This window comes from Melitaea cinxia, chromosome 11 (assembly GCF_905220565.1).
Source record: "Melitaea cinxia chromosome 11, ilMelCinx1.1, whole genome shotgun sequence".
In the NCBI taxonomy this organism is placed as follows: Eukaryota; Metazoa; Arthropoda; class Insecta; order Lepidoptera; family Nymphalidae; genus Melitaea; species Melitaea cinxia.
In genome coordinates this window covers 12,686,933-12,706,678 of record NC_059404.1, presented here as the reverse complement: position 1 = coordinate 12,706,678, position 19,746 = coordinate 12,686,933, and the positions used below count along the sequence as shown (strand labels likewise).

At 30.8% G+C, this 19,746-nt stretch overlaps 1 protein-coding gene across 1 annotated transcript; it reads right to left on the bottom strand.

Moving 5' to 3' along the window:
• Window positions 1–1,647: 1,647 nt before the first annotated feature.
• LOC123657689 lies at window positions 1,648–17,827 on the bottom strand. Its single transcript, XM_045593210.1, has 5 exons — window positions 17,551–17,827; window positions 10,878–10,986; window positions 10,173–10,319; window positions 7,323–7,494; window positions 1,648–1,859 (listed from the first exon to the last, which is right to left on the bottom strand). Exons 1-5 carry the CDS (start codon window positions 17,668–17,670, stop codon window positions 1,706–1,708), a joined length of 702 nt encoding a protein of 233 aa, XP_045449166.1. The 5' UTR covers window positions 17,671–17,827; the 3' UTR covers window positions 1,648–1,705.
• Window positions 17,828–19,746: the final 1,919 nt, after the last annotated feature.

Genomic DNA, 19,746 nt, shown 5'->3' with positions numbered 1-19,746 from the left:
CATACATTTATCGGAAGCTTTTTATGTCAATTACGGCTTAAGGTGATTTTTATCATATTTTTGTAACCTATATTGACAATAATTTCTCTACCTATTACTTTCTTGAAAAATATTGAATATACAATTTTATAGATCTGGATATTTTTATTAATATACAAATAACAAACCTACTTATAATTCTGAATAGCATTTTCTAATAACCTTCTTTTATAGCCAATAAAAATATTTATACGTAAATGACGAATTTTCTCTCAAAATTATAGAGTTAAGAATTCCTATTTTTAACTATTTGAAAATTGGAACATCTGCGTTATATTTACTTTTGTAAGTCTATGACGCGTATCCTTCGACGAGTTGTGAAAATTAACTAATCGACATAACGAATATTGTTTTGCCTGCAACGGTCGTTATAATTTTACTACGGATATTGTTGTTTTAGACACGGTCAAGTTTGAATGTCATCGCGAACGTGAATACGTAGGTTCGTGCTTACTTATTGTGTCAGAGGCAGACATACATCTCCGGCATACTAATTATACTGTAGAACAATGTACATGCCCTATCAGTTCTTTGAATTACTTCACTGCAATTGAAATTGCGTAGGGTAGGTAATAAGAATATTTGTAAATTGTATGTTTTAAAATACTTATTGTCGACAAGAATATCCTCCTTACCTAGTTATTTCTTCAATGATATTCATATTTACTATTTATCAAATAATATATCATTTATTACAAATAGTTGAAAATTTATGAAAAAATTGAAAATCTAAAAACAAATTTAAGTGCAAAAAAAAAACTCTTTGATTAAAATGGATACTAATCAAAAGATCGCGGTTTAAAATCTGGGCCAATCTGAACAAATGCTGTCTATACATTTATTACGCGCTTACCTAAATAGGAAAACTTCTTAATATGTTGCCAGTAGCAATAATATTCTATTCTTTTTGTTTTAGGCATTTTTTTTATCAGTTGTGATAACGCTATTTGACGAATTACGATATAAATATACTTTGACAGCTGGAGGTAGAATAGACCAGTAGGACCTGTTTCTCTTGAATTAATAAACTGAAACGATAAGATTAATACACGCAAATAGAAGTATCTCATAAATATAGTATAATTCGATGAGAAAAAAGAATAAGGAATCAAAAACATTATACTGTCGGTTACCGTCATCCATCATATAGCATTATCAACAACTGGTGAAATAGGCCATTTATATTAAACTTATTCATAACATAACTATCTGCGTGTTACAGTAATTTCAATTTTTTTTTCTATAATTATAATATTATTAAAGTATATTTATTTAAATTAAAATTTGTTTGCATTAGCAAGTACCTTATTTAAAGCCATACCTTAATCTTATAATATTAAGACATTTACGTACATTTGCGATACGTGTAACAATATTATACATCTTTATATGTATCTATTCAGAAAATATTCAAATTAGAGATAAAGATATATGAACTATAGTTCAATAGGACTAATCATTAACGGGCTATTTGAGTTAATTTTTTTTTTGTGCTACAAAAATCCTACCTCGATTCTTAAGAAGAGAAGAACTTAAAAGAAAATAGTATATATATTTTTTTTTGTAAATGATAATAATAATAAAAAATAAAATAAAACAAAAGTTTTGAATATATATTTTTTATTTGCGATATCAATTTTACAATGACATTACGTTTACAAATGATTCAATGCCCGAACGCGACATTGTAGCTGACACCTGGTTTCTTTGGTGCGTTGCTGCCAACTTCAACGAGAATGGGCGTGTAGTCGGACTTCGCTGGTTTATCAGTGCAGTTCTCGTGAGGAATTGGAAATACGTATTGGATGTCCACATCGTATCTGAGAAGAATAAACAAACAAACAATAAACAATATAGATAATATAATGTTAGTTACGTAGATTAACTTGAATTTTGTACAAAATTTTTAATAGTTTCAAGTAACGTGTAGTTTTCTTTGACAATTGAAATTTTAAGACATTAATTGAATCAATATACTGATGTTCTTATTTATTCGTATAAATATCTAGAATACTATGTGTGTATGTTGTTTTAATTTATTGTATAAAGGTAAACAATTAGTAAGAATAACATTGTTTTTACGTAAGTTTGATTAAAGCAATAACTTCACATTTATGTAGATATTGGGTCTTGAAAATATCCTAAGTAAACTAGTACCCAGGTAAATTACTATCATAAAAGCAAAAAAATATTAAGTACATAAACTTAATTTTCTTTGAAGTTTTTTATTTCTTAATATTATTTAGACAAATCATAAAATCGTGTTTCAATATTTTAAAAATTACAAATTTTGATACAAAGGTCTTGACCTAATTTCCAACTGAACAATATACATACGAGTAAGTATATTAAATATCCGGTTACTGGCATGTTGGCATTTTGCCATTATTGCAAGTTAGTGAGGCTAAACATGAAATAAAACCAAACATATGTACGGCGGCATTTGGAATTTACATTACTTAGAATATATACGTGTCCTCATTGAAGAATATTGTTAGGATTACCACATAAACTTTGTTATTTTTTTAAGAAATTAAGTAAACCAGAAGATAAGTTGTAAGGCACACCCAAGCGAAGGCAATAAAATTTGGAAATAACAAAGCTGAGAAAGTTTGGTATAATTTTTAATTTAATAATTCATTGGTATAAATTTTTTTATGTTAACAAGCTGTACCTCCGAATTTGTTAGTAATAACACCTGTTAAGTGTCATCCTCTTTTACAAGAGAAAAGTACTGAACCTAGTAATAAAAGTTCGCTTTAAGTAAAGTTCTAGCTTGTAATATAAACTCAAATTGAGTTAAGTTTTGTTCATAATCTTTCAGAAGTTTTAGTTGCATACGCGACCAAATAACAGATAAAAAAGAAAAATGAAAATTTATTAAATAATCTTCAGTTCGATTAAGTATAGGTGTAGTTGCCCTGCAAAAACAAAATTCCAAATATCTTCAATGTACAGAACTGTTTCTGTTGCAGTTTCATTATATGTATAAAGGTAATGTTCTAAATTCTATACCAAAAACTATTGCGAATTAATCTAGAAAAATCACTTTATTTCAATATGCTTATGATCGTGACCTGGTAGGACCATTTCAAACGTTCTCTTCACATTAGAAAACCGATATATGAAGGAATATAACCACGACGTAACGACAAATGAGTATAAATAAATTATTATTTAATAATTAAATACTTTAAAAAAAAATGTGCTAATACTTCCTCCTTTTTAAGATAAAAACAAACCAAACGACTATCGGTGCACCAATACCGTAACAATTGAATGTTTTTACAGTGAAAATATTATAAAATATATTATAATAAAGTAAGTGTATTCTACCCAACACACGAGAATAATGCATAATACTATAATTCGCCAAATCCATGATTGAACGCTACTATATATTACAAAGATCTAAATTTTGGCATAGATTTCAAACGTTACATAAGCAAGTTGACAAACGTATTTTATCTTTATGCACAATATGTTACCTAATACCTAATCTTTTCAAGTTTTGACATTGTTAATAATAGTTTGTTAATGATATTATAGTATTATTATTTATTGAGTAATATTTTTCGAGGTACATTTGTGACTTCATACTTTAGCTTTACTACTAAAAAAATTAAATAATTACATGACGCTATTATTTAACACGCCGCACTTTTCATAAAATCGTACCTATAAAATTTAACTTCAAAATGGTTTTATCAATCTAGCCAAAATTTGCTATTTTATTTATTTATTAGGACAACTTATAAAAGATACACGAATATAGATTTTACGAAAATGATAACAGTTATTTGCTGAGTGTTGTTTTATTTAAAAGTTGCCACTTTATGGTAAGAGACAGTTTTATCTAAGATTTCATTACTTTTATAATATATACTAGCTGTGCCCGCGGCTTCGCCCGCGTTGAAATCAGTTTGTCACAAAGTTTTCCCGGCAAACTTCCAGTGAAACTCTCATCAAAATCGGCTTTGCCGTTCCGTAAACCTTCCTCTTGAAACCCTCTCTCCATTTGTGAAACCGCATGAAAATCCGTTAAGTAGATTTTGAGGGAATCGGTCACATACGCTTTTGGGAACTTTGTTTTATAATACACTAACTGTTGCCCGCGACTACGTCCGCGTGGTTATGAAGATATGCATTACTATTAAGATGCTTAACGCAAATTATTTTTTTATTTCAGTCACTTGAAATACTTATCACTCTGAGTAACTTTTTCAAAGGCACAATTTAGTATAATTTAATAGTTATTTTTATAAAACCTCTCTATACACCACATTTTTAGTTTTATTTTCAAGCTGCAGTATGAATAACCTATCAGGCGAACTTGTTGCTACTGTATATGTTTCATACAAACTATCAACCCCAATTAAACCCTCTTAGCGATGGAATATCGCAAAATCCGTTCTTAGCGGACGTCTACTAACTATAATCTACCTCCCTGCCAAATTTCATCTTTGTCCATCTTGGATGGATGGACCATCCAGCGGTTTTTGAGTTCTCGTGATGTCAATCAGCGACCTTTCTCTTTTACATATATAGATTACGATGTATTATTTGGACACTTCCTCGCCATCTATAGAGCATACAATTTCAAGTTTGTAGCTGTTATAGTTTCAGAGATTTCGTGATGAGTGAGTCAACCTACCATACCCCATTTTAACCCCAAAAGGGAGTTGATTTCTAAAGATACATTATTTGAACACCTTCTCAACATCTATAGAGCATACATTTTAAATTTCGAGTCTCTTACTTCAAAAACATAGGACTTCCATACAAACTTCCAACCCCCGTTTTATCACCTTAGGGGTCGAGTTTCATAAAATTTGTTCTTAGCAAATGTATATGCCCTATAAGGAACCTACTTGCCAATTTTCAAATTTATAGCTGTTATAGTTTCGGAGATTTCGTGATGAGTAAGTCAACCTACCATCCCCCGTTTTAACCCCAAAAGGGAGTTGATTTCTAAAGATACATTATTTGAACACCTTCTCACTATCTTATCTATAGAGCATACATTTTAAATTTCAAGTCTCTTCCTCCAAAAACATAGGACTTTCATACAAACTTCTAACCCCCGTTTTATCCCCTTAGGGGTAGAGTTTTATAAAATTCGTTCTTAGCAAATGTATACGCCCTATAAGAAACGTACCTGCCAAATTTCGAGTTTGTAGGTATTATAGTTTCGGAGTTTTCGTGATGAGTGAATCAACCTACCATCCCCCGTTTTAACCCCAAAAGGGAGTTGATTCCTAAATATACATTATTTGGACACCTTCTCACCATCTATAGAGCATACATTTTAAATTTCAAGTCTCTTAATTCAAAAACACAGGACTTTCATACAAACTTCCAAACCCCGTTTTACCCCCTTAGGGGTCGAGTTTTGTAAAACCCGTTCTTAGCGAATGTCTACGCCCTATAAGAAGCCTATTTGCCAAATTTCAAGTTTGTAGGTGTTATAGTTTCGGAGATTTCGTGATGAGTGAGTAAACCTACCATCCCCCGTTTTAACCCCAAAAGGGAGTTGATTTCTAAAGATTCATTATTTGAACACCTTCTCATCATCTATAAGGTATACATTTTAAATTTCAAGTCTCTTACTTCAAAAACATGGGACTTTCATACAAACTTCCAACCCCCTTTTTACCCCCTTAAGGGTCGAATTTTGTAAAATTCGTTCTTAGCGGATGTCTACGCCCTATAAGGAGCCTTTCTGCCAAATTTCAAGTTTGTAACTGTTACATTTTTGGAGATTTCGTGATCAGTGAGCCGACCTACTATCCCCCGTTTTAACCCAAAAAGGGGTTGATTTCTAAAGATACATTATTTGGACACCTTTTCACCATCTATCTATAGAGCTTACATTTTAAATTTCAAGTCTCTTACGTCAAAAACGTGGGACTCTCATACAAACTTCCAACCCCCATTTTACCCCCTTAGGGGTTGAGTTTCGTAAAATCCGTTCTTAGTGGATGTCTACGTCCTATAAGGAGCCTACTTGCCAAATTTCAAGTTTGTAGGTGTTATAGTTTCGGAGATTTCGTGATGAATGACCTTTCGCGTTTATATATATTATAGATTATATACGGTCACACGTAATAACGTGCAAAAACTCTTAATACAATACATAAATTTATTAAATTAGTAGAATAGCAGAATGCCAAAACTTTTACCAAAGCCTTTAATGGATATCACACAAATGTAATAGAAGATACAATATGGGATAAGTTATGTAAAGTGCAGACACATACATAGATCCAACCGGAGACATGTAAACAGACAATAAACACAATTTACATGTTTTTAGTAACGATATGAAAGTTACAAACAGCCATTTTGATTTAATAAACTCATATAGACTGGTAGGAGGAGTATGATAGTATACTACATATGACATAAAACAATTTTTTTATCAAAACTTACGTTAAGCTAGCTTTTATCTCATGATTGTTATTAAAAACTTCAATATTTTTTGCTTTACACTTTTTAAAGGGATACGAATCTTTAAAGCGACCAAACATAATGGATTTCTATTATACGACGTAATATCATTAACGTGTTCAAGGGCACTGCGCCCATCAATCATTTTCTCATTACAGGCCCTTCATTAGATAATAGGATTTTTAATAACTTTTGTTATCAAAATTTAATGATGCTAAAATATTCTTTTGTAAGAAGTATATCGAAAGATTTCTTATTTCATAATCGTAATTTAATAATTGCTTATCACGTGGGAGAATTACATCATTCAATATAATGTACTACGCTTTCTAAGTGGTTTCACTCGCATATAAAGCGTGATAGATTGGGTGATATTTATGACATTGTTTGCGCTGTCCTGAGCACTCATAGCATAATGTATTGTAGCCTATGCTGTTTCTAGCAAACTTAGCCTTAGTGTGATAAAATAATTAGATAGAATAAAATAGATTAGATTCGTAATTTAAAGTAATACAAAAAAATATAGCTTTAATTTTGATCAAACGTTGTGGTAGTTCTTTACGTCCTAAATTCTGGTAAATAGACTCCAGTTTACAAATCGGAAAACAAAAGGAACTACAGTGAAACCGCATGTATAGTATTTTATTATTAATGATTTCGTTTTGTTTGTGTTATCAATTGTCTACGTTTCTCCTCAACTTAAGACCAAAGTCTGTTTAATTACTGTGCGCGGTTAACATTTATTTCATAGTAAGGCATTAAATTATTTAATATGATTCCATTAATTTTAGAAATTATTTTAACTAGAGATGGTAAAAGTAGAACATAGGTACCTTGGTAATTTGTCTCTCAAGTACGCCATAACATTTTTAGGTAGTGATGTTTTTCTAGACAGCACGAACGCACTGAGATATCTTGCTCCCTCTCGCTGTTCAGCGCAGTGGAGTAGCAACATCCAAGTCTTATACTCTGTGTCTAGCACATAGGTGTTGTAAATGCCATCATCTAGAAAATAAAAATTGAAAGCACAGGTATCATCCTCAGAAGTATTACAAATTCAATGCGGACCCAACTCTCGCTGTCAACACAGCGCAACTTCAGGGTCTCACGTTATCTCAACAGAAACATGTCACTGATAGAGAGCAGTATTGTTTGTCTATGATTTTCTGTAAGACTGACTACTTTTTTCATTATTAAATAATATTTCCTGTCCTATTTACGACTATGCACATAAGATATTATGTCTATCTGATGAGTTATTTTATTAAAATTTTCATTAATACTAACAATAATTAAAGTTGAATAATAAATAGTATAATTAATAGTTTATTAAACATTACCTATACATATTTACAATTCACAACTTAAGAACTAAATATTTACAGATAGTTTTGGTAAAAATCATGTTCGCGTGGAATTGGACCTTGGAGTAGCAGTGCTAATTTTTTTTTTTAATGAGATAACTCCTCGCCTTATTGCCTCCACTGATTACAAGCGGGCTGGTGCATTTTTTGCCCAGAGAATCGGCATAGTGATTCAACGGGGAAATGCTGCCAGCATTCTTGGCACAATTCCACAATCTACTATCTATAAATGTTGAATAATTGTCAATATGATAAAGATTTTAAATATTTTCGTGAGCATTTGTATACGTTACATAAGCGTATTAAGTTCAATATTCATTTAATTTTCAAAAAGGTAAAATATTAGAATTAGACGTTTTTGTTCTTATTATATTATATTTAGTAAAGTTTATTTTGGTAAAACATCTCAGAAACAGAGAGATTTTTTTGTACCAAGTCTAAAAATCCTTGTCTTAATATGAATCTTAACTTTCAAGAACATATGGTAATAGAAGACGGTTGTTATATTGTGAAATCGGCTCCGTAGTAATCTGAAACTTGTGAAGGAACGAGTATCATATCCTTCTTGCTTCACGGCAGCTAGTTGTAAGGCACCTTGATGTAATGCCACACCTTCATAACTACAATATTGTACTACGATATATTATGATAATCGCTTAAATTGTAGTTTCCATTCCTAATATGGGAAGAATAAATTAAATATCTTTTAATAAGTTATTTCTTTAAATTATGTTTATTACGTTAAGTACTTATTGGATTAAATTCAGCGTATTATTACGAATGGTTTTCATAGTGTACTTCTTATTAACTTTAATATTTTGTTGCTGTTAAGGGCAATAAGTAATGGTCTAATAATTTTAACAAATGAATTTAAAAACTTTAAAATACGTATATTAGAGAGAGACATGAAGGTAAAAAAAAAGAATAAATAATAAATAACAATCAATTCTAGTCCTCTGCCTAAAGGTTGCCTAGAAGAAATCGCTACTTTAGCGATAAGGCCGCCTTTTGCAACTAATGCAAGTTTATTATTTTTGTTTACTTAATTAAGTTTTTTGTATAAATAAAAAATATAATATTATAACTAATCAGTTTTACAAGCACATCCCAGTCCCAGATTTCATGTACATATACATATATGTATATGCAGCTTAATAAAATAAATTATTTAATCTTGTGTTAAGAGTAAAACTCAAGAATGGTCGGATTAAGTATGACCAAATTTTTTTCAAAGATTTTTAATACTTCGTAAAAGATTCGTATGGAATGAAAATTTAAAAAACTTGGACAGAAAACTTACTGTAGCATCACACGTTTGACAGGTCGCAATACGGGACAATGTCTGTCGGGTCAGCTAGAGTAATAAAACTTGTAATTACATGTGTCTAATAATAACAATTCAATAAATCCATGAAAGGGTAGATTCTCAGATATCTAATACGCATAGAGCTATTTTAAAAACGTTTGACTCTGCTCATCAAGAATACGATTTATCATTTATCAGTCAGCCACGTAAATTCATAGACGTCATGGAAATTAATAGCTAATGTTTATTCATACAGATTTTGCGATACTTAGACCACTTATGCCTATAAATAAAATTATGAAAGAGCATTTGGTAGGGATGGTAATTTTTGTATTAGTAATACAGTATATTAAGACAGTTCTTTAAAAAACTACTTGATCGATGACTAAGAGATTCAAAGAAAATAAACGAGTATCCAAACAAATCTGTGCTTCTTGTGACAAGTGACACAAGTCGAAAATCATTATTTTATAGGAGAGCAAAAACAAAGTTTAAAAAAAAGCTTGTTCCTGAACTAAGTGGGTCATCTTCAATTAGAGCATCTTCTTTTTTTGAGTAAAATGTTCAAACTTGCGAAAGTTTTAGCTTCAAAAGGATATAACTCTAGATATATCAGTATTCGCGAAAAAAGCACTGAAAATTATTTTTTTTAAATTGATGTGATTCATTACTGACAAAAAGGTAAATGGACATATATTTATTTTCACTAATTATATCACTTTCCAAGAAAATTATTTCCGTAACTATATCAGATAGAAGAACGTGGATTAGACCAAAAAGTTTGTTACTTTTATATGATAATGCCCACGTTGAAATCGCAAAAAAGTTCATCATCCACAGGGAAACAATGTATCGCAGATTAAACTTCAAACCTTTCCTTAGCTCCCCATGTAAAATAGATACATTTAATTTGCTATTGAGTGACTTTCCGCTCAGAACAGATCATAACACCTTGTTAACAATCAGCACTGACTATGATGATTAGTCAATAATTTTCGAAACACAAAACTCACAAGTAATTTCAGAGTGAGTCCAATGCGCTGGTTCGTTCATGTCAATTTTCCAAGTTATATTTCCCAATAAATTTTCGCCGAGAGGATCATCAGCAAAGCGATAAGTAAAGTTCATTGTTACTCCTGGCGTCCATTCGATGGAACCGTCTGAAATTTAAATGACAAAATGTTTAATAGACGGACCTTCTTAGATAATGATGGTGCCGTGATGCTGCGGCCGTCTTCATTTCAATGGTTTTTTTTTTGGTCGACAAAAATAATGGCTACCAAATTTCTTTTATATTATCAAAAATAATAAGGGAACAAGGCAAAACTCTACTATTTTTATTATATTTTTCGCAATTTTTAGCTATTTTTATAACAATTTTAACATTATTCTATACTTTGAATATAATGCTTTTATACTATCAAACTAAATTTTATCTTCACCCTTGGTTAGTTTCTAAACTTTAAATTATTTCAAGAAAAGTTGGAGAAAGATGTCTGAGACGGCATTTAAGGCTCTTATACTAATCTAACCAAGTAACAGACATTACTTTATTTTATGAGAATGAAAAAAGTAAGTCGTCACCTAGGTATACATTTATTGCTAAAATGTGTACGAGCCTTTTAATTTAGACAAGTTGTCTTGTTTATTGTCTACTTTAGATATTGTTTATCTACTTCTGGATAGAACTTTTATTAGTTTTTATTAATATAAATTACCTTCAGCTTGAACATGATCGTCCTCAGTGAAGACAGCCTTCATGCAGCTATAAGACAGCGCTTCTTCAGCACTAGCGTAATATTCTACTACATACCAATTGCCAAGCATCTGAAAGCATAATTATTGTACTGGGTTAACAAATCACATCAATCACAAATATATATATATATATATATACCATAAACAGATAACCCTAACAAAATACAAGATGAAAATAGAATCACAGCAAAAATATTGATAAAAGAATTTTAATTAACGTATAGTTTATATTTGTTGTATTTTAGGTACGGCTCTTAGCTCTACACCGGATTGTTTAAGCAGAGGCAGGCGTTATTAGACAGCGAGTATTGGAAAATCATAAGTTTTAGTTATCGCTAACTGTTAGATAATGATGGCGGTGATTAAGAGTAATTTACTTGATACATAAGAAATGCGACTAAATAAAACTAAAGCGCATTCGCTTGATAAACATTAACTGATACTTACGACAAAAAGTGTATTCTCTTAAACGCCTACTATATTTTCATAGCTATTACGAAGAACGTTTATTTTGCATAGCCTTAGTTATTATGAAAATGTATTTTATACAATAAGATTATTTTGCTTAATACATAATAAATGAGACTAAATAAAACTAAAGCGCATTCGCTTGATAAATATTAACTGATAGTGACGACAAAAAAGTGAATTCTCTTAAACGCCTGCTATATTTTCATAGCTATTACGACGAAGGTTTTTTTTGCATAGACTTAGTTGTTATGAAAATGTATTTAATGTTCAGTATACAGTAAATAGCAACTAAATTTCTACCAAGAACTATACAAAAAACAAAGATAAAACCGCTTAGGAAGCTAAAGAATTACACTATTGTTATAACAGAAACAATTAAACCGATATAAGAGAAAGATATATATCTTTATAGATAAGAAATATATCTATCTTTTACGCCCAGCTAAAACAGCTAAAAGTATAAAAGTCCTGGTCCCCATGAAATAAATAATGAAGCTTTGAAAATAGGTATACCAGTTTTACTTAGACCTCTCAAAAAATTATTCAGTCATATATTACAAACTGAAATCGTACTAATCCAATGGTGCACGTTAGATATCATACTACAAAAAATACAAAAAGTCACAAGCAAAATAATGAGACAGAAAACAAAGATAACAGATGCTCTCACAAAACTCTAAAATTTAACTGGCAGTGGGCAGGTCACGTATCGAGATAAACAGACAGCCGGTGGAAAATTATTACTACAAGGTGGAAAGGGCCAGTCGGCAAAAGAAGGGTAGGGGAAACCGAGAAGACAATGGCGGACCATATAACCCAATTCTCAGGAAAGGACTGGCAAACTATCGGCAAGGACAGGAGTGGAAAAGACTGGAGGAGGCCTTCACCCGAGGAGGTATTCATATCCTATAGCAAAAAACTCTTACTAACGTTTAGACAATGAGCAAAATGTTAAAAATGAACTGAACACTAACAAACCAATACCAACATTTGTCATAGAAAAGGATATAAAGGCTTTTTTATTTTTATTTATTTTATTATACAGTAGATTGTTTTGTGAATAAATAGATATTTCTAAATTTAATTTTATTTAAAATATAATATTCATAATTAATTATACACTTTTGAAATTAAATTAGAAATCACTTGTTATTACCTTATCGAGAGACTATACCCAATATATCAATTAGCAACAACAAATAAATCCAAATACACATTGTCTTGAAAACGCAATAAAAAGAAAAAATAAAGCGTTAATAAGTAAAAGTTAAAAATAACATGTTGTTTAGAACTGGTTCTCATTAATAATACAGTTTGTAACATACAACGGCAAATCGTCATGTTTAGGCGGACAGTTCTTAGGAATTATTTGCATATACATAATACAACCCTCTTTCAAACCTCGTTTATCTATATTAATAAGTTGAATCGTAAGTCTTATTTTCTATTGCTGTAAAGCCATTATTTGGCTGTTATACTTATTACAATGACTCACAATGCAAAGTGTACAATTTCACTTTCGAATCAAAGAAATATATTAATGTACCTTAGATAATGTTGCACGTTTTACGTAAGCATTACTTTTACGAAGATAATATTTGTGAACTAGTTGTGTCTCAATATTTCATCCGTATTACAAGTTTTTAGAAAATGACTTCGTTACGATATCTCTACGATTGTTTTTAGAGTATTAATCCTCTCCTAGATAACGTGTCAAGATTTGTATTTATCAAACTAGATTTAAGTGAGAAATTTAGAGTCTCAGCTGTGAAAACCGCATCCCATTTCAACATAAACCAATAAAACATATAAACTGACAAAGGTTTTTTTTTTAATACAATTTCGAAGAATTCTTTCGTTATTAACAAGGAAAGTATTTAGAAGTAAACAGACTACAAATGTGACTGCAGGCATTAGAATTCGCAATTGTCATTGCAGATAAGGATATGACAGCTGTAAAGCAATCTGTATGGTTATATGTATATTATTCAAGTTTTTATATGTGAAAAACATTTAGTTTTCATCATCATCACTTCAGCCTAATACAATCTACTGCTGGACATAGGCCTACAAGTTCGCGCCAAAAATGGCGTGAACTCATGTGTGATGCCCATAGTCACCACGCTGGGCAGGCGGGTTGGTGACCGCAGGGCTGGCTTTGCATTTAGTTTTGCTTTACTTATCTATGTTTATACATATAATAAAATGGTAGGAAAGTCAAAACTGTACATTGAATATTTTTTAAAAGAATATTTGGGGTGTGATCTATAATCGATACCGAAGCCAAAAATATAGTTTTTAGAATTTTTGTCTGTTTGTCTGTATGTACGTCCGGGATAAACTAAAAAGTACTGCATGGATTTACTTCAAATTTGGCACGAATATTATTAAGAAGTCGGGTCAACATATAGGCTACATTATATCACGCTATCACCTACGGGGATCGAGCAGTGAACCTTTATTTCTTCAACGCATTCTGTAACAACGTGTGATCTAACGACGCATATTCGAATGTCTTTGTTATTATGTTACCATGCTATACATAGCTTCGCACTGTAAATAAAGACATTCTGTAGTATATTTAGTATCAGCATTGCACCCGTGCGAAGCCGGGGCGGGTCGCTAGTATTGATTATAAAAGTGTTTCGTTATTATTTTGCATTGTAATGTCATTATAAGTATCAAAATTTTACGCTTCAGCCTGTAATATCCCACTGCTGAGTATAGGCGTCGTTTTTCATGTAGGAGAAGGGCCGCGCTGCTTCTACTACGAATATTAAAGATATAGACTTAAGTAAACTGAACCAAAAGCAATTTTACCTAATTGTTGATACATTTTGATATTTTGAATCGTTGGCAGCACTGTGTCTTTTTAACAATTATAATAACGATTAAATCTAATATATTTCGGTATATTTTGATTTACTAATATTATAAAAAATACACCAAACATTAAGATTTACCGCGACAGACAAACATAAATAACATCCAGTATATATTTATATCAACATATCGTTAAATATAAATTAGCTGAACCAGTAATCAAACTATGTTAATGTAAGCTGCGCCGTTAGACTGTTTAACATTAGCGGTGCGGGTTCTAGCGTGACATTCTTTTTTATATAATGTAGCAGACATCATCTGAGACATTCATCATCTTTCTAAGGCAGAATTACTAAAGTTTCAAAGATCATATTAAACAATCAATGTGTTCCCTATTATTATAATTAATTATATGTTTCTGTGGAGTAAATTAAATCGTCTTTTGATTGAGAAGCTGTTCAAAGCCCTCGCACGTCATATTTAACAAATTCTTTAAGTGTTTATCAACGCAAAACTATAATATAGTTTTAAGTTCTTTAACAAGAAGTTAAGCAAGGTTCGTGTGTTATGAAGATGATGAATAAACTCTTTTTTTCTATGAATGGTAGAAAAGTTAGCTGGTATGTGAGCCTTAGTGTACTCATTGATTTCATTCTCCCTTCATGTATTCATTATTTACTGTCAATAAATAGTATTTTATTATTCAACTCCACCAATTAAAAGAAGGTTAGGAAAAATTGTTTCTTTATAGGACGTTGAAGTATTTACCTTCTAGTCTGTTTTTTTTTTTTTTTTTTTTTTGTTGAAATTTAGCACATCAATCTTTCCATTTATTACTTTAATCTAGTTCATATACATTACTAGTTTTTGCACAAAATTTTAAAAACACAAAAACTAAAAATTGATAAAATTTGAAAAAAAAAATTGATTTTGTTTGCAATCATCAGCTTAATTTTAACTCATTTTAATTTTCTTCAGAAATAATTATGTCAATCTAACGGAAACCTTGCATTAGTTTGACATAAATTAGATTTTTATCAATCAATCATTAAAAAAAATAGCTACTCTCAATTTCACGAGATATAGGAAGGCGAGGCCTAAACCTAACTAAAACTTAAAAGCTATCATCAATATTGTAAAAGCGAAAGAGAATATTAATAAATCATAAACTGGGTTCTAGATAGTAATTCTTTATCTATAAAATTTAATGGCCATGGCAGTCTCTATATTCAGATATCTCTATATATCAACTAGAAGTATTTACATGTTCATATGCAAGTATAAAAAATAGAAAGGAAAAAAACGTTAAAGTTTTTATTTTAATAGACAATATAATTATGCTCATTGAGCATTTGAAAAAAGAATCAAACACCATTCTAATTTTTTTTAACCCTACTGAAATGATTAATAATTCCATTGAGTTAAGACATAGCAGGTTATATCTTGCTCAAAAGCACCCGCCCTGTAGCCACCCTGGGGTACCTCAACAATACAAAAAGTTTCACTACTACCTTGGAACTTAAAAAGCCGCCCGATGGCGGGATAACTATCCAACTGATGGCTTTAAAATACATAGGGCGAAGACGGGCAGCAGCGTCTTCGGTGCGACAAAGCCAGCCCTGCGGTCACCAACCCGCCTGCCCAGCGTGGTGACTACGGGCAACACACATGAGTTCATGCCATTTTCAACGCGAACTTGTGGAGGACTATGTCCAGCAGTGGACTGCGATAGGCTGAAGTGATGATGATGTGGTGATAAAATCGTTATCACCAGGTCACCAAGTATGGTGATTTGTGTTCATTATTATATCGTACAACTGTGCTCTACAATTACCTACTACTTTAGTCTTTATTAAACTCTCCAGTGAGGGCCTGTTTTACCGGTTGCCGGTTACGCTATTAGAAGTGTGACGGTATCCAACAGATAAATGTTTAATATTATATGTTATTTCTTTCTCTCCATTTAATTTTAATTTTTTTACTCGATTTTTCTATTCGTAATAGTGAATATAAAAGTTGTAACTCTATTAACTTTTGTGAAATAGGCTCTAATGGCATAATTTCCCTCCTGCTGTTAAAGTATATTCGTAGCTTATGTGCAGGATAAGTATTATTTACAACCATTGAAACAGGCCCTGACTCAAGTCTCAACTAAACTGCAATACTCATAAATCGAATAAAAGTAATGGTTTTTATTATCTCATTAAGGAACTCCAATAACGTTACTTTAGAAGATGTATCATAATCACTATTTTCAACATCATTCTAGCTTTTAATGAAGCCTATCAAGTTATTTGATATAATTAATTGTGATTTAAAACTCGAAATTAATATTATGTTCACACATTTTGTTAGAGGAATGATGAATATTTTTTGGCAGTCGATAATTTTTATTTATTTAGACATATTTAACTATGTCTATCTGTCTCTTGTAAGATTGGTTGAACGCTTGTGGTTTCTTTTTCATTTTTACAACTAGCTGTGTCCGCGACTTCGCCCGCGTGGAATTGAACAAAAAAGTTATTTTTCTATTCGCAGAGCTATAAAATAAATAAATTTCTAAAATAAAAGTAGCCTAAGTTACTCCTCACTACATCAGCTCTCCGCCAATGAATCCCGTCAAAATCGATGCAGCCGTTTCTGATATTAGCCGGTACAAACACAGACAGAGAGACAGAGAAAAATTGTACAAAATGTCATTTCGGTATATGTACCGTATATATTACACGGTACATGGATGTAAATCCATATGGATTTAGTAAAAAGCTGTTATTTTAATATTACAAACAGACACTCCAATTTTATATATTTGTATAGTTTTACAAAATAAAGTTTTGTAGCCTACAACTACGGAAAATAAAACGATCAGTGGCTTATTATAAATAAATAAATTGATAACAATTGATATGATTTGTAACTAGGATGTTTAATATTATTTTTAAATTACTATTTTTAATTTTAAATACCATCATGATTACAAGATTTTATACTTTTAGCACATTTTCTAATTAGTATTTATAATATAGTCTGAAATAATTACAGTGTATTATAATTATAATATCTATAGTTCCTCGTTATATTGTTATCAATGAAACGTCCGGCTCCTACACACAGACTCATTGACTTGCTACCAAAAATTAATATAATATTATATTTTATATGAAAAACGTTCTTAATTTATTATTTGTTTATCAAATTATAAATAATTAGTCTAAGAAAAACTTGCATGGTAAGGAAGGATATTTATACACTTACAGCTTATAAGTATTTTTATTGTAAGACAATTTTTTTTGTAAATTAATTGTAAAAAATTGTTATTATTATTTGTGTATGTGATACCTGAGACAAATCGAAATGTGGTACAGCTCTAACTTCCGGACATTTTCGTTTGTCAAATATTCTCCCGTCCACCGAATTTACCACAACAAAAACTATTAAATACATTAACACTCGAAACATGATTTAAAAATTTAGGCGCTGTTACTCTTTAAGCAAATTAAACAATGAAAAACAAAACAACATGTAATTAAAAACAATAAATTGGTTTTGTTGTTTGAAAATGTCACACTAATTGACGTATTATACAGACGAGTGATGATGTAGGACTAACAAAAGGGAATTCTTATCAATTTGTATGGGACATTTGTTAATGGCTGCCGGGACGCGATCGGAATTCCATTATCAGCTTATGTTACTCATACATTACGTGTGTGTTGTGATTATTAATGACATTTTGATTGTTTTGGACAGCTAGTAATAATAAAAATCATCAATAAGTAACTCCCAATAAGGCCTCCACAAGTTTACGCCAAAAATAACGTGAACTCATGTGTTTTGCCCATAGTCACCACGCTGGGCAGGCGGGTTGGTGACCGCAGTACTGGCTTTGTTGCACCGAAGACGCTGCTGCCCGTCTTCGGCCTGTGTATTTCAAAGCCAGCAGTTGGATGGTTATCCCGCCACCGGTCGGCTTCTTAAGTTCCAAGGTGGTTGTGGAACCTTGTTATCCCTTAGTCGCCTCTTACGACACCCACGGGAAGAGAGGGGGTGGCTAAATTCTTTAGTGCCGTAGCCACACAGCACCATACCTCCATATTATTATTTATTTATTTTTGGGATCGCATCGAATATTGTCTTATGTACAAATTCTGTCCAGACTGAATAACGAACACAAAGAAATCAATTTGGTGCAGTGGTTTGGAAGATAACACAGAGAATACACATTTTTACTTATATGCAGATTACGTGAATAAATATTTAAACTGAGGGTACATAATAAAATTAGAGACAATTACGTTGATACGATGATTACTTACTAAATAATTTAAACAAAAAAAAATAAGTACTGTTGAAATAATTTATTGATTTACTTGTATGATATTTGAGCTCTACTTTTTAATAACGACTGCTTGGATTACACCCTCCGTAAGCTAATGCTATTATTTTAAGAATAGGGTTTGTTTCTCAACGCAAGTTTTATTTCTTTGTGAATATTTGGTGACTTAAAATAAAGTTGTTTTCAATTATTACTTGGTAAAATCTTCACCGAATTTTACGAAATTTCAAAACCTACTTTATATTCAGTATGCCTGAAATGTTATGTTTTTAGGATAATGCTGGAACAAATCGATCTCACATACGCATCCTTTAGGAGATCTATAAAATTTTAAAATATAATAATATTTTTAAATCTTTTGCTCTCATATATACCCCTAATTTTTATTTATTTAATTTCTCTTATGTGAAGAAACCGCTAAGTTGCTGAAACATTTTATTACATATATGGAGGTACCATCAATCTTACTCTTACTCATAAACATAAATTTTGAAATAAAGAAATTATTAAACAACTAATTTAGATAATAAGAAAATGAATAAATTCTAAAACTTTTAAACTGATTTTATTAAATCTTTTATCATTAAAAGCAGCATTATTTAGAATTAACCTAGGCATTATTAAACATCGCATAAAAAAGCGTAAATGCAGGGGAAATACATAAGTTGTCTAATTTAATATTAAAATTTCAAATGAAGAAATTTCCTAAAAATCTTCCTACCTTTAGTTATCAAAAGTATTCAACAATAAGACTGTGTGAAAGCCGACTGAACAGTAAGACTGGCGCTTAAAAAAGTGATCTAAAACAGCCTAACGGGCAACAAACTTGAATCATACGATTTTATGTTACGATTTAATTTTACTTTTTTTATATTGATAACGGCTGTTTAATTAACTATTTTTTATCTCAAAATATCAGGTTAATATAAATATAACGTGTAATCGGTAGCATAAATTTATGTAAATGAAAAAAAACATTTATTGGTATGACTCTAGATAAGATTTTATCTTTTTATTACGCATTTAGGCTATAATATATATACATTAAAATTATTCTAATCGTCCATTGGCTAACGTCACTCATATCACTATAACATGCACATTAAATTTTAAGAGGTTTTGAACATATCGCGACTAGAAACAATACACTTTATATTTGTAAATTAGATATGCTCGCAACATCGTCCGCATGGAATTAA

Excerpts from the sequence above, each read along its gene's own strand:
- LOC123657689 (XM_045593210.1), bottom strand. The coding sequence starts at position 17,670 with ATGTTTCGAGTGTTAATGTATTTAATAGTTTTTGTTGTGGTAAATTCG. Across the intron at positions 10,987-17,550 it reads CACATTTCGATTTGTCTCAG|ATGCTTGGCAATTGGTATGT; the intron begins GTATCACATACA and ends TTATGCTTTCAG. Across the intron at positions 1,860-7,322 it reads TTGAGAGACAAATTACCAAG|ATACGATGTGGACATCCAAT; the intron begins GTACCTATGTTC and ends TATTCTTCTCAG.